This window comes from Papio anubis, chromosome 8 (assembly GCF_008728515.1).
Source record: "Papio anubis isolate 15944 chromosome 8, Panubis1.0, whole genome shotgun sequence".
Lineage (NCBI taxonomy): Eukaryota > Metazoa > Chordata > Mammalia > Primates > Cercopithecidae > Papio > Papio anubis.
This window is the reverse complement of record NC_044983.1, coordinates 139942251-139968154: the sequence shown is the minus strand read 5'-3', so window position 1 is coordinate 139968154 and position 25904 is coordinate 139942251. Positions and strand designations below refer to the sequence as shown.

Here is a 25904-nt window from a genome sequence, read left to right as displayed (position 1 = left end):
TCATTTTCTTCCTTTTCACAAGGATAGGGGAAACTGGGTCAGGAGGGTGACACTCGTCTAAGTAGGCTCAACCCAGCACTCTACATGGGTGGTCCTAAACTTGTGTGATGTCTACCTAGATCCTTGTCCCAGGACTGGATGCCCTTAGGTTTCTCAGACTCTTTGGGGGACCAAGGGTGTCTCCTGCATTCACACTGCTGACAGCAGATCTGCTCAGGAGTGAGGCACAGGCTGGGTAGGACAGAGGCACTCTTCAGATTCGGGGTCCAGCAGGAGGGACTGGTGGACACTTGCTCTGTCCCCACAACCATCTTTGGGGAAGGGATCATGACTCCCCTCAGGGCCATGGCACATACTTTCAGATAATATGGGTATTATGGTGAACTTGGATATCCAAAAATTCTATGTAAATCCTGTGCTATTCTCTCATTGTAAAAGGATGCCAAAACTTCCAACTATTTAATCACACATGTGGGGTCCTAGAGAATGTTCACTCACAGCTTTATGTCAGGTTGACATGATGCATCCAAGCCATATAGACGGCAAGGGTCATGGAGATTTAGCACTCACTAACCCTTTGCTTCACAATACATTACCTTAACCCCTCTCGGAAAAATTTTAACATGCATCTTCAAGATGTCCCCAAGCATGTGCAATCTCCATCCTCCCAACCACCCCACCTCTTCCTGTTGGCATTGGTCCCTGGGGTCTCCCCTCACCCACTCCTGAATGGGTAACGGGCTCCTATGGGCAATCCCACCCCTGAGGCACTGAAAGCACATGGGAAAACTATCTCAGAGAACCTTATTGGAAATACGTTTTCACAAGACATAGCTCCAGAATTGTAAGACACTAAATTAGAAAAGCAGTGTGCATGAGGCCGGGTGCGGTGGCTTATGCCTGTAATCCCAGCACTTTGGGAGGCCAAGATAGCCTGGCCAAGATGGTGAAACCCCATCTCTACTAAAAATACAAAAAATTAGCTGGACATGGTGGCAGGCGCCTGTAATCTCAGCTACTTGGGAGGCTGAGGCAGGAAAATCGCTTGAACTCAGAGGGCAGAGGTTGCAGTGAGCTGAGATAGCGCCACTGCACTTCAGCCTGAGTGACAGAGTGAGACGCCCTCTCAGAAAAAAAGCAGCGTGCATGAAAAGTACTTAGATCAGTCCCTGGCCCGTAAAAAGTACCCTGTATTGGCCAGGTGTGGTGGCTCACGCCTGTAATCCCAGCACTTTGGGAGACCAAGGCAGGTGCATCACCTAAGGTCAGGAGTTCAAGACCAGCCTGACCAATATGGTGAAACCCCATCTCTACTAAAAAAATAAAAAATCAGCTGGGCGTGGTGGTGTGCACCTATAGTCCCAGCTATTCGGGAGGCTGAGACAGAAGAATTGCTTGAACCTGGGAGGCGGAGGTTGCAGTGAGCCCAGATCACACCATTGCACTCCAGCCTGGGCAACAAGAGAAAAAAAAAAAAAAAAAAAAAAAAAAAAAAATATATATATATATATGTATATATTCCTTTTATTACGGAGTGATCCCATTTTAGCCATATGTGATGGTGTGCCCATATGTGGGATACAATTATGCTACGGGGGTGCGGTGGGGGGGGCAGGGAGATAAGGACACATCTGTTGTGGGGGATTGGGGGTGCAGGCAGATAATACTGGTGGGGGAGGGGAGCCAAGCTGAGCAAGACAGAGAATCACAATTTCTCATGTTTATACCTAATTACTCCTGCATGTATGTGACAAGAAACATTTGAAGAACAATTTCAAAAGGAAAATGTTTTTTTTTTTGAGGCGGAGTTTTGCTCTTGTTTCCCAAGCTGGAGTGCAATGGCACAATCTCGGCTCACCACAACCTCCACCTCCTGGGTTGAAGTGATTCTCCTGCCTCAGTCTCCCGAGTAGCTGGAATTACAGGTGCCTGCCACCATGCCCAGCTAACTTTTGTATTTTTAGTATAGACGGGGTTTCTCCATGTTGATCAGGCTGGTCTCGAACTCCTGACCTCAGGTGATCCTCCCGCCTCGGTCTCCCAAGGTGCTGGAATTACAGGCATGAGCCACCACACCTGGCTGGAAATAAATAATTTCTAAGAATAAAGTTTGAAAAGCAGGTTAGGGGTGATGTCGGTAGCACAAGCAGAGGTGCTGTGTGGGGAGAGCCTAATCCTGGCCCCAAGAAAGATGGCTCCACCCCAGAAGGCTGGAAAACCTCATGTCCAGTGCTTGCGGCCTCACCTGGAGTGGCTGTCAAGTGACCTAGAACTGCACAGCCACTGCTGTGTGCCAGGTCAAGACTGAGCCTAGTCATGTAGTCCTCAGGACTGTCGGGTGGATGCTGGCAGGGCCATGTCTCTTCGAGCATTAAAGCGGCATGGTCAGCCTCCTGGCTGCACCTAGGATCTTGGTAGCCGCATCTCATCCCAGAGACCCGTGAGACCATCTTGGGGAACCCCACAGCCTGTGTGTCCAAGCACTCTTCTCACCTCTATCCCGCACCCAACTCTCCTTCTGCTCCTGCAGAGAAGCAGATTTGCTCAGGAGTGAGGGACACGCTGGGCCTGTGGGCCAATTTTGGGTTGATCCCAGAACCCCTCACCCTGCCCCTGGGGTCCAGTCCTGCCCCTCAGCCCCTGGCCCTGCTGTGGGCTGGGCTGCTTCCTGGGTCCCCACCCGGCAGCTCCTCCTCGATCCCCCTGCCAACCCTAGGGGAGGGCCTCCTTCAGCAGCCCCTTCTCTCCCCTATGAGCAGCAGTGGCCACAGGACACCCCTTCCACCCTCTCCTGTCTCTTTCTCACGATGTCAACCCTGCCAGAGCCCCTGCAGGGTCTAGGAAATACCCCACCTCCCAGTCCTGACTGCAAGCCTCTCCCACCCACTGGGACCCCTGCCTTCACCTCCTTGCTGCCTCCTCATCCACGGCCTCGCCTGTGCTCGACAGTGCTCACTCAGCCAGGGGCTCTCTCCTGAAAAACCTCTTCCCCACCACTCGCCGCCCCCGGCCTCGGGGTCCCACCCCTTAGGGACCCGATTTCGCGAAGCCCCTCACCCCAGCATGTGCCGCTGGACACCCCCAGTCGGGCTGACTCTTTCCAGCTCAGGCCCCCACTGCCCCTCCCAGTTTCCATTTCTTGCTCCTTCCCCACCCACCTCTCCCGCACAGAATTTGGTCAGGGTACGGTCCAGTCTCCTATTATTCGTTCTCCCCGCAGCATGTGACCCAGCCCATCCCCGCTCCTTCTTCCTCGCCCCGGGACCCTCCAGCTTGGCCCTCCCCACTTCCTGGCCCGGCCGGCCCTCACCCTCGGCAAGGATCCCCGGGCTCCTCTCCTCGACGCCTGACCTCTCCAAGGGCCTACAGTGGACAAGGTCCCCGCGTCCAGCAGCGCCCGTCCATCAGGGAGACGGTCATCTGCCACCTGCAAACCACGACGTTCCACGAGGGGGTACATGCGTCTCCCCTGCCCATCTCCTGCTCTGCATCAGCGAGAACCCCTCCGCCTACACGGAAGCCCCTCACCAGGCAAAGCCGGGAGCCCCAGACCCCGTGGCCCGGAGTGGGTCGATCTGTGACGCCCTGCACAGTTCACTCAACCACTCGGCGCCTCCTCGGCCACTCAGAGAACACTTGCCCTCCCGGAGACCCCGGTGAAAGCCGAGCACTCTCTCGCTCCTTCAGAGCCCGCGCCAGCAGGACCTCGCGCGCCGCGTCTCCCGGTGCGCCTGCGCGGGGGCCCCAGCGGCGGAAAAGTAGGCAGGGCCGGCGGCCACTGGAGACTACAAGCCCCGGCGTGCACCGCGCTGGACTGGCCGTGGCGCGCCCGGAAGGTGTCGCGGCCCTGGGCCCTGCCCCGGAAGATAAGGCGGCTCGCGGACACCGCGTTTCCTCTTTCGGCCGCGCTAGTGAGCTGGTAGGTGGTGCGTGCGGCGCTGCGGCATGGGCAGTATCCGCCGCCATCCTCCTCCTTGAGGCGCGCTGAGACGCGGGCCGGCCCTCCTGAGAGGATGGCGGTGCGGACGCCCGCGGAGAGGGTAGGGGGTGGTGGGTGCGGCGGCCTTGGAGGCGGGGTCCCGGAAAGCCGGGCTGGCGGGGGTGCCCGGGCCGCCCGGACGCGCTAACCGTGAGTCGCCCCCAGGACCCGTCGCCATGGGCCGTGTGATCCGTGGACAGAGGAAGGGCGCCGGGTCTGTGTTTCGCGCGCACGTGAAGCACCGTAAGGGCGCTGCGCGCCTGCGCGCCGTGGATTTCGCCGAGCGGCACGGCTACATCAAGGGCATCGTGAAGGTGCGGAACGCTGGCCAGGGCGGGGCGGGAGGGGACGGGACTCCCGGCCGGAACGCCGCACTTACGCCGCCCCTGCCCGCAGGACATCATCCACGACCCGGGCCGCGGCGCGCCGCTCGCCAAGGTGGTCTTCCGGGATCCGTACCGGTTTAAGAAGCGGACGGAGCTGTTCATTGCCGCCGAGGGCATTCACACGGGACAGTTTGTGTATTGCGGCAAGAAGGGTTAGCATCGCGGCGGGGAAGGAAGGTCGGGGTGGGGAGAGGTCTGGGTGTTGTCTGAGGAGTTAACGTCTTAAACCGGTGTGGGAACCTCGCAGGCAGAAAGTTGGGGTGGGCCACCGCGTGGCCAGGCCGGTGGCTACGGTGGGCACCGGTGGGTACTCAGAGAGCTGCACCGGGAGGCTGGATGTTGAATGCTGTGCTCGCAACTTCACGGGCTGCTTAGAGCGAGTGGGGTCGCATTGCCTGTTACCGCGCTGACGGCCTGATGCTGCTTCCCCTTGCAGCCCAGCTCAACATTGGCAATGTGCTCCCTGTGGGCACCATGCCTGAGGGTACGATCGTGTGCTGCCTGGAGGAGAAGCCTGGAGACCGTGGCAAGCTGGCCCGGGCATCAGGGAACTATGCCACCGTTATCTCCCACAACCCTGAGACCAAGAAGACCCGTGTGAAGCTGCCCTCCGGCTCCAAGAAGGTTATCTCCTCAGCTAACAGAGCTGTGGTTGGTGAGTACCAGGCAGGAGTTGAATGCTGAGGGCTGTTGGGTGAACAGGCTGTGAGCGCCGGCGGACAGCCAGTGGCTAGACTTGGTTCCTGGAATTACCTGTTGTTTCAAAATTTGGGTTTTGTAAGTTTGAGGTTATTGTGTAGTCTCAGTTTTCGTCACTGTAAAATGAACACAATAGTACCTGCCTTACTGCTATTGTGGCGTTAAATGAGATTGGGATTAAGTCACTTGGGACTTGAATTCTAGTCTGGGCTTCCTGATTGCTGTACTTGCATACAGTTGGTTAACAGCCTTTTCAGATGAGGCAGGGAGAGATTTGTGACTTTCTCAAAATCACCTACTGAGTGAGTGAAGGAGGATTTGAGTCGGTTAACTCGCTGTGCTGTTGGGAACATCTTGGAATACTTGTTACAAACTCAGCCTCCCACAGGGGAGGCCCTGAGGTTGTATTCCTGGAATAAGCAACGCTGAGATGGGGCAGGCTGAATCAAGTGTCCTGTGTCAGGTTGAGTGACATGTTGGATGTCTCAAACATGGTGAGGGGGTTGCTTCCCTGCGCTTGGAGCTCAGCCAGCATTCTGGGTGATGGAGGTGAGGGCCTTGGCTTGACTGCCCAGTGTGGATTGAAGAAACTGGATGTCGGCTCACAGGGTGCAAGGGGCTCTCTAGGGTGGAGGCGAGTGGGCTTTTTGCTGGGTAGTTGGATGTAGTATTGTGAAGGTGCATGGCAGGAGATTGAGGGGAGGAGGTGGGGGTGCTCTGAACGACTAGAGGTTCCCTGAGGTACCTGATCTCCCTTACAGGTGTGGTGGCTGGAGGTGGCCGAATTGACAAACCCATCTTGAAGGCTGGCCGGGCCTACCACAAATATAAGGCAAAGAGGAACTGCTGGCCACGAGTACGGGGTGTGGCCATGAATGTAAGTAACGCAGAAATGCAGGATTGGGTATTCAAGGTACCATGGCCACACGAGTAGGCAAGTCCCATCCACAGGTGGCCCTGCAGGAGGGACATCTGCAGTGGGAGGAGCAGTGGGTGGTGGTTTGTAGTCACAGGACTGTTGATCTTGCTCCAACCCTCCTGAAGGAGGTGGGCTCACCCGCATTCTAAAGCCATCTTCCTCTGCCTACAGCCTGTGGAGCATCCTTTCGGAGGTGGCAACCACCAGCACATCGGCAAGCCCTCTACCATCCGCAGAGATGCCCCTGCTGGCCGCAAAGTGGGTCTCATTGCTGCCCGCCGGACTGGACGTCTCCGGGGAACCAAGACTGTGCAGGAGAAAGAGAACTAGTGCTGAGAGCCTCAATAAAGTTTGTCTTTATGCCACCAGGCTGTGCCCACCCCCATAGTTTCAAAGGGAGGGGTCCCCCTGGTTGGTACTGGGAGGAAGGTAGACTACTGGAGTAGACCACCAATGAGTGGTGGAAGCTTGAAGGAAAAGTCTACAACTAGAAGTGAGGTGCAGGTACCCTGGGCAAGACCCTTGCTTCCCCACAGAGGGGACCAAGACACTTAGGTGGGTGACTCAGTACCATGGCTTGCAGTGCTTGGATGTAAGCACTCATTTCACGTATGACGAAACTGAGGAACAGGAAACAGGACACAATCATGAGCCTGGTGTTCTGGACCATACCCTCACTCTGCCGGCTCACTGCTAACTTGCTCAGCACCTGAGGCGTTCCTTTGCCCACGGTCTTATGGCTACATCCTTCCCCTCCATACTGGGTACAGTCCTGCTGATGTCAGTGTGTTTTTGTAAAGTCACGGCCAGGGATACCGGGCTTGCAGGTGTCTGTCTTGCACTGAGAACTTGGGATGGGCCTGGAGGAACGTGGGACAGACACCCTGTCTACAGCCAGGAAGTTATTCCTAGCCTGGCCTTTACCATTCTGTTCTGCAGATGACTGGGAGCACCCTGTATGCATTCCCACCCTACCATGGTGGAGAGTAGTCACTGACTGGAGGGTTCTGGGTGCTTTTTCCTGTGGGTGGAGCCTCATGCCTTACCTCATTTTCTAGCCTGATAGTGACAGGTGAGGTTGAGGTGGGGATTGAGTGTGGGGTCCTAGGTCACTGCTGGTATTGCTGAACAAAGGGGTGAATGTATGCAGTGCGTGTATGGGGATCCCAGAGCACTCAAGAGTCCCTTCACCCATCCACCCAGAGCCCATACACTGAGAAACTAACCAGGAACAGTCCCCAAAGCTGCATTGATTACCTTATTCTGAGCACATGGCCTTTCCCTACTGGCAGGGGCAGATACCTTCCTTCTCTTTAGCTTTGGTAGTGACAAGTGAGGCTGAGGGTGGTGATAGGGAGTGGAATCAGGTTGGAAGTGTCAGGGAACTGCCCCTCTGCAATGGGAGGGCAAGTAAGCTAGTTGCCGTCACAAGGCAGGTGGAGGGGCTTCCTGTTTGGCCATAGCCCATGGCATCTTGTCCCTTAACCACGATGAGGAGATCCCAGGACAGCATCCTATCAGCGCTTTCACACAAGGAAGTTCCACCAGCAAATGGAGCAGCTGCAGATTATTGCCCCTAACAACACTCCTGTGGAACTACAGCAGGCAGAATGAGGCACGGTGTGCTCTGCCTATAGACTTGGAGAGCGCCTGGCAGGTGAGACTAGGTCACGTTAGGCTTCCATGGTCACTCCGGGATGACAATTCCTAAGTGGCTGCACGGTGGCCCGTGACTGTCATGGTCCACGGTGTTTCTAGAGTGAACCTCACCCCCCATTTCATGATCTTGCTTTCCTCATCCTGCTGGCATGGCTCCACCTGTCTTTGGGCGCCCACCACACCTAGGCAGTGACCCAGCAGGGCCTGTTTATTTTAGACAGGCTCTCGCTATTGCCAGGCTGTTCTCAAGCCCCTGGCCTCATGTGGTCCTCCCACTCCAGCCCTGACCCCCACCCCCCGCCAGTAGCTAGGGGACCTGGTTTAGATACACTGTCATTCGCAAGGCTGGTCCCAGGGTCCTAGATGATTGGTCGAGAAAGAATCCAGAAGGGCGGTGTTTCCTCCTGAAGGATGGAGGGGCATTTAGAAAGAGGGTCTTGGGAAAGCACTAGATGCTTAGCTTGGCCATAAGCGGTCACTGCTTTTCTGCTCCCTTCTGGGCAAAGTGGATGCAGGGCTTGGCCGAAGGACCGGCCGTCAGGGAAAGTTTGCTCCAGAAGCAGTTCAGGCACCCGAAAACCTTTTCTCCAGAGTGGACACTGGGCTCCATTTACAGGAGTCAGGGATGAGGGGCCATGGGTTAAACCCAAGACAGGCTTCTTTGGCCAGTAAGCATCCTCTCTTAGCCCCAAGGAAGGGTGCGGTTCCCGTTTCTTTCTCTGTAAAGGAAAGGACCTAGTTCTTTCTTGTTTGTGGCACCTTTCGTGGCTCATTAGGGAGAGAATTTATCAGAAAAAGGGAAAGACTAATATGTTTTCGACTCTGACCATCGCCCCAGTTCTGAGGCCTCCGGGCCGTGGCTTCGGACTGCCACCCGGTGGCAGCGTTCTGCTTTACGGCTTGGCCATTCGCAGGTCCCGGAGCCTTACTGCGAGCCAGGGAGGTGGGCAGCCGAGACGCGGCGTCCCAGCTTCCCAGAGCGGCCCCGACGGCACCTCGGACCCGGACAGTTGGCTGACGTCATTTCCGGATCGGCTCCGATTGGCTGGGCGGGAGGGCCGAACGGGCGAGGTTGGGCGGCGGTGCTGCTCCGCGGTGCTGAGGTGAGTGTGAGCCCGGCGGGGGCGGGCGCGCGGGGCGCAGACCCTTCCCTGCGCGCTGCGCCCGTGCCCGATTGTCTTGCGGTGCTCCGGGCCTGGGTCCGTCCCGCCACCAGCGGCACTTCCTGTTCCAGGGACCCGGGACGAGGCCTTGAGTACGGACGCGCCTCGCCGCCCTCTCCCAGCCCCGGGGTCGCTCCTCATGGGGCTCCTTCCGCCCTCGAGCCCCTCACAGCTCCCTTGCCCCACGCGGGGCCCCCTGGACTCCTGCCGGACAGGGCGGCTTCTGCGTCCCGATGCGCTCCAGACCCCGAGGTCCCAGCGGCCCGAGGCCTCATCCCGCCTCCCTCCCACGCCCCTCTCCTGTCAGCTTTTCAGGGGCTGGGTCGTGCGTCTCTCGGTCCTCCCAGCCCTCTGCGGATGCCGCCCCTCCTGCATTTAGCGTCCGCGCTCCTCCATGCTGCTCCCTCTGCTGGTGCCTTCCCTCCACCCCACCCTCCTCGCTTCTAGCGCTCCGAGGCTTTTCTCCCCGCAGCCAGGTTTTTGTTCCCCTTTTTCTTTTTTCTTTCTTTTCCTTCTTTTCTTTCTTTCCTTTCTCTTCCTTTTTCTGAGACGGAGCCTCGCTCTGTCGCCCAGGCTGGAGTGCAATGGCGCGATCTCGGCTCAATGCAACCTCCGTCTCCCGGGTTCAAGCGATTCTCCTGTCTCAGCCTCCAGAGTAGCTGGGATTACAGGCGCTCGCCACCACGCCCGGCTAATTTTTGTGTTTTTAGTAGAGATGGGGTTTAACCATGTTGGCCAGGCTGGTCTCGAACTCCTGACTTCAAGTGATCCGCCCGCCCCAGCCCCGCAAAGTGCTGGGATTACAGGCGTGAGCCACTGCGCCCAGTCTCGTTTTCTTGTATCTCTACATACCTAATATTGTTTTTGTCTCTTAAAAATCTACATATGTATGTCCGAGTGCGGTGGCTCATGCCTGCAGCCCCAGCACTTTGGGAGACGGAGGCGGGCGGATCACGAGGTCCGGAGATCGAGACCATCCTGGCTAACGGTGAAACCCCGTCTCTACTAAAAAATACAAAAAAATTAACCGGGCGTGGTGGCGGGCGCCTGTAGTCCCAGCTACTCGGGAGGCTGAGGCAGGAGAATGGCGTGAACTGGAGAGGCAGAGCTTGCAGTGAGCCGAGATCACGCCACTGCACTCCAGCCCGGGCGATGGAGCAAGACTCCGTCTCAAAAAAAAAAAATCTACGTATGTATTATACTGTGGATATTCTATAGCTGACAGTTTTTCTCAGCCTTATAACTGCTCTATCTCCTTGACATTACTTTTCACCACTATGACTTTGCCGATAGACGCTGAAGTTTTTTCTTCTTCTACACAGGCACATGGTAACATTCTTGAGTTTTTCTTGTGTGCCTTAGCAAGTCTCCATAGAGTACATACTTTTTTTTTTTTTTTTTTTGAGACGGAGTCTGGCTCTGTGGCCCAGGCTGGAGTGCAGTGAGAGTACATACTTTGAGTTAGGTTTCCCCACAGAGAGTTTTGCAGGGTTTCAGTTCTACCAAGTAGGGCCAGGTGTATTTCTAGAGTCACTGTACCAGTTTACGGTGTCCTCAACATTTGATTTTATGAAGTATTTTATATTTCCCCAATCTATGGGGAGAGTCTGGTTTTACTTTACTTTTTTTTTTTAATTAAAAAATTAGAGATGGGGGTTCTCACTGTGTTGCCCAGGCTGGAGTTCAGTGGCCACTCATAGGCGTGATCCCACTACTGATCAGCACGGGAGTTTTGACCTGCCCTGTTTCCCACCTGAGCTGGTTCACCCCTCCTTAGGCAACATGGTGGTCCCCTGCTCCCCGATGTCACCATATTGATGCCGAACCTAGTGGGGACACCCAGTTGGCATAGCACACTGCAGCCCAGAACTTCCAGGTTCAGGTGATCCTCCTGCCTCAGCCTGCTGAGTAGCCCCTGGGACTACAGGGTTTGCCAGGTCCTATCCTGTGTTCATTTGTTCAAAATTGTGACATTTTTCTTATTAAAAAATTTTTTAAATATGTTCTGTATATTTATGCTTTGTTACATGTTTGCAAATATCTTTCATTCTCTAGCTTGTCTGCTTGCCTTTTAATTTTGTGGTGTGTTGTACAGAATCCTTTTTCTTTTTTTTTTTTTGAGGCAGGGTCTTGCTGGGGCTGGAGTGTAGTGACATAATCTTGGCTCACTGCAGCCTCCATCTCCCACTCTAAAGCGATCCTTCTACCTCAGCCACCTGAGGTTTTGCCTGGGACCACAGGCTCACACCACCACGTCAGCTAGTTTTTGTAGAGCTGCGGTTTCACCATGTTACCCAGGCTGGTTTCCTACTCCTGAGCTCAAGCAATCTGCCCACCTCCGCCTCCCAAAGCACTGAGATTACAGGTGTGAGTCACCATGCCTGGCCTTTTTTCCTTTTTAATGGAATCAAACAATCGTTTTCTTTGTAGGCTTTTATTATTTATTTACTTATTTACATTTTTATGTATTTTTTTGAGACAGAGTCTTGCTCGATCACCCAGGCTGGAGTGCAGTGGCATGGTCTTGGCTCACTGCAACCTCCACCTCCCTGGTTCAAGTGATTCTTCTGCCTCAGCCTCCCGAGTAGCTGGGATTGCAGGCGCGCGCCACCACACCTGGCTAATTTTTGTATTTTTAGTAGAGACAGGGTTTTACCATCTTGGCTAGGCTGGTCTTGAACTCCTGACCTCGTGATCCACGCACCTCAGCCTCCCAAAGTGCTGGGATTACAGGCGTGAGCCAGCACACCCAGCCTTTTTTTTTTTTTTTTTAATGTTTAAGTCTTTAACCTGCCCGAAATATTTGTGTACCATAGAAGGCAGGGAACTAATTTTCTTTTGCAATGGAAAACCAGTTGTGCCAATACCATTTATTGTCCTTTTTCATTGCCATTGATATTGCAGGTATATTAACATATGCATAGATGTCTTCCATTATCTTTTTTCCTATACTTAAACTTTACTTTCCATTACCATAGCCTAAGTCTCAATATGTAGTAGGGCACACCCTTGTCTCCTTCAGTTATTTTTTTGGTATTGCCTTAGGTAATCTTTTTTTTTTTTTTTCCGAAACAGAGTCTTGCTCTGTCTCCCAGGCTGGAGTGCAGTGGTGTGATCTCGGCTCACTGCAAGCTCCGCCTTCAGGGTTCACGCCATTCTCCTGCCTCAGCCTCCGGAGTAGCTGGGACTACAGGTGCATGCTACCACACCTGGCTAATTTTTTTGTGTTTTTAGTAGAGACGGGATTTCACCATGTCAGCCAGGATGGTCTCGATCTCCTGACCTTGTGATGTGCCCGCCTCAGCCTCCCAAAGTGCTGGGATTACAGGCGTGAGCCACTGTGCCCAGCCACACTGCCTTGGCTAATCTTAGATCGTTACTATTTCATGTGATATTTGGAGTCATTTCTGTCAGATATCATGTCCTGTTGAAATGTTTACTGTAATTGCACAGAATAAATTTAACTTGGGGAGAATTGATATCTTTATATTATTGAGCCCTCCTATTTAGAAACATGGTCTGTTTCTGTATAAACCTTTCTAAGGTACTTCAATAAAGTTTTATAATGTTGTCCATTACATACATATCTTTTTTTAAGACTTAATGTACTGCGTAGTTTTTGTAGCTATTGTGAATGGTCAGTTTTCGGTTGCTGATTGCTAACGAATAGGAGTGGTATTAATTATTCTGTATTGACCTTGTTTGTGGCAATGCTGTTGAACTCTTGTCATCCCAACAGTGGATTGATACTCTTGGATTTTCTATGTAGATTGTTTTTATCATTCTCAAAGAATGACGAGTTTGTCTTTTTTCTTCTGATCCTTGCAGCTTACATTTCTTTTTTCTGTGACTTACTGCGTTGGCTAGGATGTTGAATAGCAGCGGGCTCTGGGAGAGAACATCCCTCTCTGGTCACTGACTCTACTGCACATGCTTCTAATGTGTCCTCTTAGTATTGTGAACACAAACTTGAATGCATGAAACCCCAGGGTCCCTGAGCCACACTCTGAGAACTATTGCTATGCCTCCCGGGGTCAAGTGATCCTCTCACCTCAGCCTCCCGAGTAGCTGGGACTACAGGCATGTGCCACCAAGCCCTGCTAATTTTTTAAATTTTTTGTAGGGATGGGGTCTCAGTATATTGCCCAGGCTGAGCTTGAACTCCTGGGCTCAAGCGATCTTCCCGTTTTGGCTTTCCAAAGTATGGAGATTACAGGCATGAGCCAACCAACCATACCTGGCTTTTTGCTCTTTTTTTTTTTTTTAATCTATTTGAAATTATTACTATTTTTTTTAACCTAGGAGCATAGATTCAAACTGCCCTAAATATACACTCTTTCCTTTTTTGTTCTTGGTAGCATTTCCTTTTCTACTTTTCCATCTATTTTCTTTTTTTTTTTGAGATAGGCCCTGGCTCTGACTCTGGCTCTGTCACCCCAGCTGGAGTGCAGTGGTATGATCTCGACTCACTGCAGTTTCTGCCTCCTGGGCTCAAGCGATCCTCCCACCTCAGCCTCCCAAGTAGCTGGGACTACAAGCACATGCCACCATGCCTGGCTAATTTTTGTATTTTTTGTAGAGAGGGGTTTTGCCATGTTGCACAGGCTGGTCTTGAACTCCTGGGCTCAAGAGATCCACTCACCCTGGCCTTCCAAAGTGCTGAGATTACAGGCATGAGCAACTGTGCACAGCCCCTTTTCCATCTTTTTTTGTTCCCTTTATTGGATTTGCCAGGTGTTTGTGTACTTTATTAGCATTTTCTTTTTTTTTTTTTTTTTGAGACTGAGTCTGGCTCTGTCGCCCAGGCTGGAGTGCAGTGGCCGGATCTCAGCTCACTGCAAGCTCCGCCTCCCGGGTTTACGCCATTCTCCTGCCTCAGCCTCCGGAGTAGCTGGGACCACAGGCGCCCACCACCTCGCCCGGCTAGTTTTTTGTATTTTTTAGTAGAGACGGGGTTTCACCGTGTTAGCCAGGATGGTCTCGATCTCCTGACCTTGTGATCCGCCCGTCTCAGCCTCCCAAAGTGCTGGGATTACAGGCTTGAGCCACCGCGCCCGGCTCTTTATTAGCATTTTCAAAGAATGACCATAGAGATTGCTTTCTGTTTCTTTAAATTGTGTTTTGTTTTCTTTCATGTTCTTTCCTTGAATTTCTTTCTTTCTTTCTTTCTTTTTTTTTTTTTGAACTGGGCTCAATCTCGGCTCACTGCTACCTCCGCCACCTGAATTCACACAATTCTCCTGCCTCAGCCTCCCAAGTAGCTGGGATTACAGGCGCACACCACCACGCCCAGCTAATTTTTTGTATTTTTAGTAGAGACGGGGTTTCACTGTGTTGGTCAGACTGGTCTGAAACTCCTGACCTCACGATCCGCCTGCCTCAGCTTCCCAAAGTGCTGGGATTACAGGCGTGAGCCATGGCGCCCAGCCCTCCTTGAGTTACTTTCTTATTCTGCATCTGATTTCTTTTATTTTCGTTTTTTTTGTTTTTGTTTTATTTTTGGACAGAGTCTCACTCTGTCATCTAGACTGGAAAGTGCAGTGATGTAATCTCAACTCACTGCAACCTCCACCTCTTGGATTCAAGTGATCCTCCTGCCCCAGCCTCCCAAGTTGCTGGGATTACAGGTTCACACCACCATTTCCGGCTAAGTTTTGTATTTATTTATTTATTTATTTTTGAGTGGAAGTTTCGCTCTGTGGCCAGGCTGGAGTGCAGTGGTACGATCTCGGCTCACTGCAACCTCTGCCTCCCAGTTTCCAGAGATTCTCCTGCCTCAGCCTACTGAGTAGCTGGGATTATAGGTGCCTGCCACCATGCCCGGCTAGTTTTTGTATTTTTAGTAGAGACAGGGTTTCACCAAGTTGGCCAGGGTGGTCTCGATCTCTTGACCTTGTGATCCGCCCGCCTCGGCCTCCCAAAGTGCTGGGATTACAGGCGTGAGCCACTGCACCCAGCCCCAAGTTCTGTATTTTTCAGTAGAGATGGGGTTTCACCATGTTGGCCAGGCTGGTCTCGAACTCCGGACCTCAAGTGATCCACCTGCTTCGGCCTCCCAAATTGCTGGGATTATAGGCATGAGCCACAGCCTGCATTTGATTTCTTGCTGAATACTTAGATTATTTATTTTAGTCTTTCCTGTTAAAATGAGTCTATTAAGGATGTGCAGTTTTCTTTAGGTAGGCTTGGTTCTGTTTCCACTTTAGTTTCCATTTCTGTATTCTTCTGGAGAGAGGGTAACTTTTCATCGTATAGTTCTAATATAACAACAATATGGGTAGGAATTATTTTGCCAATGATATATTCCTTTGGGATTTGTTGAAACTTTCTCTGTTGCTCTTTTCTTGGTAATGTTCAGTATGTTGAAAAAAAAGTGTGTTCTCTATGCTTTAAGCATGAGATTCTTTACTTGACCCACTTGTTTCTGAGGGAAGTATGTTAAAAATCTTTACTGGGCACGGTGGCTCACGCCTGTAATCCCAGCACTCTGGGAGGCTGAGACAGGCGGATCACAAGGTCAGGAGATCGAGACCATCCTGGCTAACACGGTGAAACCCCGTCTCTACTAAAAATAAAAAAAAATTAAACACACCTGTGGTCCCAGCTACTCGGGAGGCTGAGGCAGGAGAATGGTGTGAACCCGGGAGGCAGAGCTTGCAGTGAGCCGAGATCACGCCACCGTACTCTAGCCTGGGCAACAGAGCGAGACTCCGTCTTAAAAAAAAAAAAAAAACTCATTCCAGAGGAGGATTTACCAGTTCCTCTTTGATAGATCAACACCTGTTTGTAATTATTAAAGCTTTTTGGTGGACTTTTAGTAATATGCATTTTTTAAAATTCCTATAAGTGATTTTTGCTTTCTTTTCTTTTTTCTTTTTTTGGAGACGAAGTCTTGCTCTTGTCCTCCAGGCTGGAGTGCAGTGGCGCGATCTCGGCTCACTGCAACCTCCACCTCCCAGGTTCAAGCGATTCTTCTGCCTCAGCCTCCTGAGTAGCTGGGATTACAGGTGCCTGCCACTGCGCCCAGCTAATTTTTGTATTTTAGTAGAGACGAGATTTCACCATGTTGGCCAGGCTGGTCTCCAACTCCTGGCCTCAGGTGATCTGCCTGCCCCAGCCTCCCAGAGTGCTGGGATTCCAGGCATGAGCCACCGTGCATGGCCTGTCCTGTTCTTTCTTGACTGTGGTGCTGGTTCCATGGGCTTGTGCAGTTGGTGATGATCCACTGAACTGTGTACTCAGGATTTGTCAACTTTTATAATATAAATATACTTCAATAAAAAGCTTTAAAGATACAGAAAAGGTATGTAGCTACCACAGCTTTATTTTAACTAGTGTTTGATCTAATATTTACTGATATTTACCTTTCTGTGTTATTTTATTTTAGGCCAAATAGTTGCATCATGTGTACCTAATCCAAGAGTCTCATGCTTCTGGTAAGTGAGTCAACCTTATTTTACTTATTTATTTTGAGACAGGATTTTGCTTTGTCGCCCAGGCTGGAGTGCAGTGGTGTGATCACAGCTCACTGCAGCCTCTACTTCCTGGGCCCAAGTGATCCTCCCACCTCAGCCTCCCAAGTAGCTGGGACTACAAGTGTGTGCCATCACAGCCGGCTAATTTTTTCTTTTCTTTGGTAGCATTGAGGTCTCCCTACGTTGCCCAGGCTTGTCTCAAATTCCTGGGCTCAAGCTATCCTCCCGCCTCAGCTTCCTAAAGCGCTAGGATTATAGATGTGAGTCACCGAGCCTGGCCCCTTCTATCATTTTTAATTTTCTTCCTTAGCCCTTAACATTTTGTCTTCATTCTTCCATGTAAAATGAATGAGTATTGTTGTTTTCCTCCTGAATGAGAGAGCTTAGCATGCCAGAGAGGAGGAGGGGGATAGACAGCCCAAGGGCAGCAGGCAGTAGAGGTGAGACTGGAGGCTGGGCACTTTGGTGCACTCCTGTAATCCCAGCACTTTGGGAGGCCGAGACAAGAAGATTGTTTGAGCTCAAGAGTTCAAGACCAGCCTGGGCAACATGGCGAAACCCCATCTCTACAAAAAAATACAAAAATTAACCGGGTGTGATTGTTGGGGTGATCAGACCCAACACCAGGCTGTGGGGGCTGTGAAGTCTGGCGGAGTCAAAGGAGAAAAGACAGGTTAAGAGTACATAAGGTGGGCCCAGGGGGCCAGTGCTAGTATGGAGGCTGCGAAGGCCCCGAGCTCTGGGAGCCCACACTATTTAATGGTGATCAAACAAAAAAGCAGATGGTGAGGACGTGCATATGTGAGGATAGAAAGGTGAGGACATGAGGATGTGGGGGTAGAAAGGTAGTGGTGCATCAAGCGTGGCTGTGATGGTTTAGCATTTTCTTTGATGCATATGTAATATGCTCTGCTACCTGAGATAATGGAGAACTTGTTTACGAGTCTGGGAGGCCAGTTAGCAGTACCCCCATGGGGATGGGTGGGGGTGGACCAGTGAGGCAGGCAGGACTGTTTATGGCAGCACCAAGTAGCCTGAGCTGTGGAAGAAGGGGCCAGACTGGGCCTCCACTTGTTCTGTTCTCTTCCCTCAGCACCTGAGTGAGCAGCTCCTGTGCCCCGCCCTCAGAAAGCCCAGCCCTTAGGCAATGGCGGCCTTGTTCCTGTCTGCCCCACCCCAGGTGAGTATCTGTCCTCCTGGGAGGAGTGAAATCTTTACCCAGGGCTTTCCTTGGCAAACACTGTCAGGTGTCTCTGGTTTGGGGTGCTGACATGATGGTAGGGGTGACCCTGGGACCCCCATGCAGCCACCCACTGTGCTGGTGCCTTTAGCATGCTTCTGCTGCCTCCCTGCCCCTGCCAGCCCACTCTGGACCACACCTGGGCTATAGCAGTCGCTGTCATTCCAGACCGAGGTGACCTTCGAGGATGTGGCTGTGTTCCTCTCTCGGGAGGAATGGGGCCGCCTGGGCCCTGCTCAGAGGGGCCTCTACAGGGACGTGATGCTGGAGACCTACGGGAACCTAGTCTCACTGGGTAAGGCCCTCACTAGGACTCAGCTCTGGGAACAGCCCTGGGTGCTAAGGGCTCAGCAGAGGCTGGGCTGGGGGCCTCACCCCCTGGGCACAGAGGTAGGTGATGACCTTTATCTCAGGTAGCACCTGATCTGAGAAGATGAGGGGAGGGGCAGTGCTGGGACCTTCCTGAGTCAGCCCTTCCCTTCCCTCTCGCTCCAGGTCCCAGGCAGACCCCTCCCTGGTGGGATGGGGGGACCGGGGTCGGGGGTGGAGTTGCGCACCTCCTAGTGGAGGGAACCCCTGAGCTCTTGTTCCCTTACGCTCAGGACTGCCCCAGCCCAATCTCAGTGCCCTCCAGAGGGTGTCCAGGCTTCCATCACCCCCTCTGCTTGTGCCTCCCTTACCCTGCTGCCCCAGGGTGAGACGGCACTAGGTGCTGCCCTGTGTCCTTGGTACCCACCCCAGTCCCTGTCTCCTTCCCAGGAGTAGGACCTGCAGGCCCCAAGCCTGGAGTGATCTCGCAGTTGGAGCGAGGGGATGAGCCCTGGGTCCTGGATGTTCAGGGCACCTCTGGGAGAGAGCACCTGAAAGTCAACAGCCCAGGTGCGTGAGGGGGTCTGCTCCCCAACTCAAGTCACCGAATGAGCGTTTGTTAGGGTCCAGCGTGTCTGTTTAATGAATCAGGAGTCTGCGGGGAAGATGCATTGGGGCTAGCACAGGAGGCCTGACGGTGGCCTTTGCTGAAGCCCAGGTCACCTCTGTCAGTCTGGGCACCTTGGTGGGGAGATTATTGAGCAGAATCTCCCCGGGACAGCATTTCTGTGGGAAACAGGAGTGGACAGTCCAGGCAAGGTCCTGTGTAGAGGGGAGTGAGTAGGTGCAGACCATGGGTGCTGTAAGGGGAGGTTAGGGTCTGCAGAACCCCACAGAACCCTGCCCTCCAGAGCTTATGCCAGACAATGAGGGCCTAGTGATGGAGACTATCACTTAATTCCCCTCTCTTCTAAATTAATACACTACGGAAAAGTGAGAGAGTACACATCCCCCTGAATCTCACTGCCCAGACACAGTTGTGTTGTGGGGTATTCCTTTTCTAGCACTGGCCTTTCCACTGTTATGTATGGACACAGCCTTTTTTTTTTTTTTTTTTGGAGACAGGGTCGCCCTCTATCACCCAGGCTGGAGTGCAGTGGTATGATCATGGCTCACTGCAGCCTTGACCTCAAGCGATCCTCCCATCTCAGCCTCCCGAGTAACTGGGACCACAGGCATGTCATGTGCCACTCACCCTAAGTTTTGATTTTTTTACAGACGAGGTTTCACTGTGTTGCCCAGACTGGTCTTGAACTCCTGGGCTCAAGCGATCCTCTCACCTTGGCCTTCCAAAGTGCTGGGATTACAGGTGTGAGCCACTGCCATTGCACCTGGCCCAGACACTGCCTTTTTTTTTTTTTTTTGAGACAGAGTCTTGCTCTGTCGCCCAGGCTGGAGTGCAGTGGCGCAATCTCGGCTCACTGCAGCCTCCACCTCCCAGTTTCAAGTGATTCTCCTGCCTCAGCCTCCTGAGTAGCTGGGACTATAGGTGCCTGCTACCACGCTTGGCTAATGTATGTATTTTTAGTAGAGACAGCATTTCACTGTTTTGCCCAGGCTGGTCTTGAACCCCTGGGCTCCAGTGATCCTCCCACCTTGGCCCCCCAAAGTGCTGGGATTGCAGGTGCGAACCATTCTTTTTTTTTTTTTTGAGACAGAGTCTTGCTCTGTTGCCCAAGCTGGAGTGCAGTGGTGCGATCTCGGCTCACTGCCACCTCCGCCTCCTGGGTTTAAGCAATTCTTCTGCCTCAGCCTCCCGAGTAGCTGAGACTACAGGTACACGCTACCACGCCTGGCTAGTTTTTGTATTTTTAGTAGAGATGGGGTTTCACCATATTGGCCAGGCTGGTCTCAAGTTCCTGACCTTGTGATCCACCTGCCTTGGCCACCCAAAGTGCTGGGATTACAGGCGTGAGCCACATGCCTGGCTGACACTGCCTCTTAACAGGAATGATAGTGCGTTCTGCCGTGCAGACACGGAATGTGTTTCCATTTCTGTGCGCGTGAGTCTCAGTCATGTCTTCACTGGAAGTGCAGGCCAAAAGATTGGATAGCTCTGCTGGTCACCTTTTTGCATGTGTCTGATGATATCCTAGGAAGGAACTGCTGGCTCAAAGGACTTCTTATTTTGTAAATTTGCTTATTTGAATGTAAATATCTGTAGAAATAGGACAAACCCTAAGTTTACAACTCAGTGAATTTTTATGAAAAATCATCCTTCAGATTAAAATACAGACTGTTTCAGCTCCCCAGGAGCTCCCTGGCTCTCCTCTGTCATTTCCCACTGCTCCCCACAGGGGTCTTCTTTCTGACTCCTATCACAGGAGGCCGCTTCCTCCTTTGGATTTTTCTGTCTAGACGCACACAGGGCATCTTTTGCTGAACGTTGTGAGAGCTGCTTGTGTTTCTTGGAGCAGCAGTGTGGTCTGTTTGGTTGCCATTGTTCTATTGTATGAACATACCACAATTTATGTTCCCTTCTACTTGTGGAGGACATTCAGTTGTCCAGGTTTGGGGTTGTACAGGACTGCTGTGGACGCTCTTGTGCATGGATCTCTCCGGTGCCCGGAATACATTTCTGGTGCGTGTGTACCTGCGAGCAGAGTGCTGAGTCAGCATGTTCATAGAGCAGCTTTAGATAAGGTTGCCAAACCGTCCCCCACAGCAGCAGCTCCAGCACAGGCTCCTGTAGCAGTATGTGAGCACTGTCTGCTGCACATCTTGGCCGATATTGGTGTTCATCACCTGTTTGTATGCGGTGCAGAGCCAGGCAAGGGGTGGAAGGATAGACCCCTTAGGACTAGGAAGGGAGCAGTAATCAAAGTGGCAGTCATGAGATGCTTGCACCTGGAACTCGCTGTGCTGGGCAGTGGGCTGAGTTCTTCATGGTCAGTCTGTTGTATTACTCTATTTTGCTCTCATGAGTGCCATGTGGCCACAGATGGAGAAATCAAGGCTCAGAAAGGTAGGTGAGTTGTTGCCTCAGGTGACTCAGCTGGCAAGTAGGGGCCAGGACTAATCAATCCTGAGTGTGGCTGCTGGTATCAGTCTCTGAGGGGCCATGTGGCAGGACCCCACTTGGGTACTTGTCACTCCCCATTCTTGGGGAGTGGCCACCCAGGAGAAGTTTGTTGTGTGAGTGTCAAATCAAGGAAGGAGTGAGTGAGTGAAGGGCTACATGACTGCGGCCCTAGGTGAGCTGCATAAGCCTCTGAGCTCCAGACTCTCATCTTTGCAAGGCTGTTGTGACTTTGGAGATGATCAAGTCAGTACACCACAGGTGGCCAGCAGCATCTCATGCCTGCCTTCCAGAGTCAGAGCAGGTGACCCTTAGATGTTCTGTTTTTTGTTTCAGCTCTTGGGACCAGAACTGAGTACAAGGAGTTGACTTCACGGGAGACATTTGGTAAGGAAGAACCAGGCCAGCTGAGGGGGATTTTTCCCCGGGGATCTGAGCCGGTAGAAGCCTGTGACCACATCAGGAAGGCAGAGGGGAGCCTGGAAAAGCTGGAGCAGAGAGGCCCCAGGGCAGTCACACTGACCAACGGGGAGAGCAGCAGGGGGTCTGGGGGAAGCCTCAGGTTGGTGTCACGACCTGTTCCCGATCAGAGCCCTCACAAATGTGATATATGCGAGCAAAGTTTTGAACAGAGATCCTATCTCAACAACCATAAGCGCATACACAGGTCAAAAAAAACAAAGACAGTTCGTGACTCTGGGGAAATCTTGAGTGCAAACTTAGTTGTTAAAGAAGATCAGAAAATTCCTACTGGGAAAAAATTGCATTATTGCAGTTACTGTGGGAAAACATTCAGGTACAGTGCCAACCTTGTCAAGCATCAGCGGCTTCACAGTGAAGAGAAGCCCTACAAATGTGATGAGTGTGGGAAAGCCTTCAGCCAGAGCTGCGAGTTCATCAACCACCGAAGGATGCACTCAGGAGAGATTCCCTACCGGTGTGATGAGTGTGGTAAGACATTCACCCGGAGGCCCAACCTCATGAAGCACCAGAGGATTCACACTGGGGAGAAACCCTACAAGTGTGGTGAGTGTGGGAAACACTTTAGCGCCTACTCTTCCCTTATTTATCACCAGAGGATCCACACTGGAGAGAAACCCTATAAATGTAATGACTGTGGAAAAGCCTTCAGTGATGGCTCAATCCTTATCCGCCATCGTCGGACTCACACTGGAGAGAAGCCATTTGAGTGCAAGGAATGTGGCAAGGGCTTTACCCAAAGTTCTAACCTTATCCAACATCAGAGAATTCACACTGGAGAGAAACCCTATAAATGTAATGAATGTGAGAAAGCTTTCATTCAAAAAACCAAACTTGTGGAACATCAGAGAAGCCACACTGGAGAGAAGCCCTATGAATGCAATGACTGTGGCAAAGTTTTCAGCCAGAGCACACACCTCATCCAGCATCAGAGAATTCACACGGGAGAAAAGCCCTACAAGTGCAGCGAGTGTGGGAAGGCCTTCCACAACAGTTCCAGACTCATTCACCACCAGAGGTTGCACCACGGAGAGAAACCCTACAAATGCAGTGATTGCAAGAAAGCCTTCAGCCAGAGCACTTACTTGATTCAGCACCGGAGGATCCACACCGGGGAGAAGCCCTACAAGTGCAGTGAGTGTGGGAAGGCCTTCCGGCACAGTTCCAACATGTGTCAGCATCAGCGGATTCACCTCCGGGAGGACTTCTCCGTGTAACAGTGGAGAAGTGTCTGAGGGCAGAGTCCAGCTGAGCACTTCCTGCATGCGCCCCCGGCACCTGACTCTGCCCTTTATTTATTATCCACACGATGTTTTCATAGGGTGAAAGGACATTTCTCATTAAACAAACCTCTTTTCTTAAATCAAATGCAGTGCATGTTCATTTTAGAGAAATTGAGAGAGAAAAGTGAGCAAAAAGAAGCTCCTGTAATCTCCCCCACTTAGAAAAAGAATTCATTGCTGCTGATTTAGGAAAGTTTTCTTTGAGACATACTGGAGAGCATTTTAAAAAGAAAATACTGCAATGCTTGTCATTGCAGCACCTAGGATCTTCACTTTTGCTATTTCCTCAATATCAGAAAATTCACACTGAAGATAATACCACATATTTTAACATTTTTACATATTGTAAATTTAAAAACATCGGCCAGGTGTGGTGGCTCACGCCTGTAATCCCAGCATTTTGAGAGGCCAAGGTGGGTGGATCACTTGAGGTCGGGAGTCCAAGACCATCCTGGCCAACATGGTGAAACCCTGTCTCTACTAAAAATACAAAAATTAGCTGGGTGTGGTGGTGGGCGCCTGTAATCCCAGCTACTCGGGAGGCTGAGGCAGGAGAATTGCTTGAACCTGGGAGGCAGAGGTTGCAGTGAGCCGAGATTGTGCCTCTGTACTCCAGCCTGGGTGACAGAGTGAGACTCCGTCTCAAAAAATAAATGAAACAAACATATCATTCATACTTTTTATGTCAGTAGAGTTGAAGTTGCCTTTTTTATTGTGGTGAAATAACCATAACATGAAATTTACAATTTTAACCATTTTTAAGTGTACAATTCAGTGGCATTGAGTACATTCGTGGTGTCGTGTAACCATCACCACTGTGTATTTCCAGAACTGTTTCATTATTCCAAACAAACTGTGTACCTATTAAACAATAACTCTTCATTTCCCCCTTCTCCCTGCTGCTGGTAACCTCAATTCTATTTTCTGTTTCTTTGAATATGCCTATTCTGGGAACATAAATATGTGTGGAAACATGTAATCTGTGTTACTTTCTGTCTGCCTTAGTTCATTCAGCATAGTGTTTTCAAGGGGTTTCTCTGTGTTGTATCCTGTTTCAGAACTTCATTTCTTTTTTTTTTTTTTTTTTTTTTTGAGACTGGGTCTTATTCTCACCCAGGCTGAAGTGCAATGGCATGATCTTGGCTCTGCAACTTCACCCTCCCAGGTTCAAGCAACTCTTTCACCTTACCCTCTTGAGTAGCTGGGACCATAGGCACATGCCACCATGCCTGGCTAATTTTTATAGTTTTTGGTAGAGATGGGGTTTCACCATGTTGCTCAGGCTAGTTTCGAACTCCTGTCCTCAAGTGATCCCCACCTTGGCCTCCCAAAGTGCTGGGATTGCAGGCATGAGCCACTGTGCCTGGCCTCGATTACTTTTATCTTTTTTAGATGGAGTCTCGCTCTGTCACCAGGCTGGAGTGCAGTGGTGCGATCTTGGCTCACTGCAACCTCCGCCTTCCGGGTTCAAGCAATTCTCCTGCCTCAGCCTCCTGAGTAGCTGGGACTACAGGTACGCAGTACCCCACCCAGCTAATTTTTTATTTTTGGTAGAGATGAGGTTTCACCATGTTGGCCAGGATGGTCTCGATCTCTTGACCTCGTGATCCGCCCGCCTCAGCCTCCCAAAGTGCTGGGATTATAGGTGTGATCCACTGTGCCTGGCCTCCATTACTTTTTATAACCAAGTAATATTCCATTGTATGTATATAGCACATTTTGTTTATCCATTCATTTGTTGTTGGACACTTGGGTGTTCCTACATTTTGCCTATTGTAAGTAGTGCTAGTGTGAACATTGGTGTAAAAATGTTTTTGAATCCCTACTTGAAGTACTTTTAGCTCTATACCTAGGAGTGAAGTAGCTGAATCATACGGTAATTTAACTGTTTTGTCCTGGCATGGTGGCTCATGCCTGTAATCCCAACACTTTGGGAGGCTGAGATGGGCGGATCCATCCATTTATTATGTGTTCTTTAACTTCTTTCAGTGATCTTTTGCAGTTTTTTTGCAACCTCCGCTTCCCAGGTTCAAGTAATTCTTCTGCCTCAGCCTCCTTAGTAGCTGGGATTATAGGCATGCACCACCATTCCCAGCTAATTTTTGTATTTTTAGTAAAGACAGGGCTTCACCACATTGCACAGACTGCTCTTGAACTGACCTCAAGTGATCCACCTGTGTTGGCCTCCCAAAGTGCTGGGATTACAGGCTGAGCTATTGTGCCCAGCCAGTATCTATTGAATAGACTTTCTTTTTCCAATTGAATGATGTATTAGTCAGTTTGGGCTGCCATAAGAAAATACTACAGACTGGGTGGCTTGGCATAAGCAACAGAAATTTATTTCTCACAATTCTGGAGGCTAGGAAGGGAAGGTACCACCCTATTCAGTTCCCAGTGAGGGTTCTCTTCCTGGCTTGCAGATGGCCTCCTCCTTGCTGTGTTCTCACATGGTGGAGAGAGACAGATCTCTGGTATCTCTTCTCCTTTAGAGGCACCAGCCCTATTGCATTAGGGCCCCACCTTGTGATCTCATTTAACCTATATCACCTCACAGCCACTCTCCCCACCTTGGGGGTTGGGGCTTCAACATACAAAATTTGGTGGGACACAAACATGACAAAGGGTCCAAGCATCCTTGCTGAAAATCAATTGATAATATACGCAAGGTGCCGGGCGCGGTGGCTCAAGCCTGTAATCCCAGCACTTTGGGAGGCTGAGACGGGCGGATCACGAGGTCAGGAGTTCGAGACCATCCTGGCTAACATGGTGAAACCCCGTCTCGACTAAAAAATACAAAAAACTAGCTGGGCGAGGTGGTGGGCGCCTGTAGTCCTGGCTACTCCGGAGGCTGAGGCAGGAGAATGGCGTAAAAACCCGGGAGGCGGAGCTTGCAGTGAGCTGAGATCCGGCCACTGCACTCCACCCTGGGCGACACAGCGAGACTCCGTCTCAAAAAAAAAAAAAAAAAGGATAATATACGCAAGGGTTTATTTCATGGCTCTCTTGAATTATGTTTTATTTCCTATCATGCCAGTATCACATTGTTTTTTATTATTGTAGCTTTGTGTTAAGTTTTGAGGAAGTGTGAGTCCTCCAACTTTGTTCTTTTTCAAGATTGTTTTGGCTATTTGGGGTCACTTGCCATTCCATATGAAGTTCAGGATAGGTCCTATTTTTCTTTGAAGCAGGATCTCACTCTGTCACCCAGGCTGGAGTGCCATGGCACAAACTCA

General features: G+C 51.2%; 2 protein-coding genes and 1 long non-coding RNA gene across 7 annotated transcripts; 2 read left to right on the top strand and 1 right to left on the bottom strand.

Moving 5' to 3' along the window:
• Positions 1 to 2030: 2030 nt before the first annotated feature.
• On the bottom strand, positions 2031 to 3727 carry LOC116276426. The gene is made up of 3 exons (XR_004185993.1): positions 3311 to 3727; positions 2246 to 2524; positions 2031 to 2080 (listed from the first exon to the last, which is right to left on the bottom strand). It is a non-coding gene; the product is annotated as an uncharacterized LOC116276426 (long non-coding RNA).
• A 64-nt stretch (positions 3728 to 3791) lies between these two features.
• On the top strand, positions 3792 to 6351 carry RPL8 (ribosomal protein L8). Of its 3 annotated transcripts, none has more exons than XM_003903289.4 (6): positions 3792 to 3919; positions 4145 to 4293; positions 4376 to 4517; positions 4802 to 5020; positions 5826 to 5941; positions 6155 to 6351. In XM_003903289.4, exons 2-6 carry the CDS (start codon positions 4156 to 4158, stop codon positions 6311 to 6313), a joined length of 774 nt encoding a protein of 257 aa, XP_003903338.1. In that variant the 5' UTR covers positions 3792 to 3919; positions 4145 to 4155; the 3' UTR covers positions 6314 to 6351. The 3 variants fall into 3 exon arrangements, with proteins under 3 accessions (XP_003903338.1, XP_021798473.1, XP_003903337.1); XM_021942781.2 differs by having other exon boundaries at positions 3900 to 4019; XM_003903288.4 differs by having other exon boundaries at positions 3900 to 4040.
• A 38-nt stretch (positions 6352 to 6389) lies between these two features.
• On the top strand, positions 6390 to 22756 carry ZNF34 (zinc finger protein 34). Of its 3 annotated transcripts, XM_009213818.4 has the most exons (7): positions 6390 to 7640; positions 8557 to 8745; positions 16193 to 16241; positions 17374 to 17460; positions 17689 to 17815; positions 18280 to 18399; positions 21245 to 22756. In XM_009213818.4, exons 4-7 carry the CDS (start codon positions 17428 to 17430, stop codon positions 22603 to 22605), a joined length of 1641 nt encoding a protein of 546 aa, XP_009212082.1. In that variant the 5' UTR covers positions 6390 to 7640; positions 8557 to 8745; positions 16193 to 16241; positions 17374 to 17427; the 3' UTR covers positions 22606 to 22756. The 3 variants fall into 3 exon arrangements, with proteins under 3 accessions (XP_009212082.1, XP_021798470.1, XP_021798471.1); XM_021942778.2 differs by having other exon boundaries at positions 6477 to 8745; XM_021942779.1 differs by lacking the exons at positions 6390 to 7640; positions 8557 to 8745 and adding an exon at positions 15894 to 16108.
• Positions 22757 to 25904: the final 3148 nt, after the last annotated feature.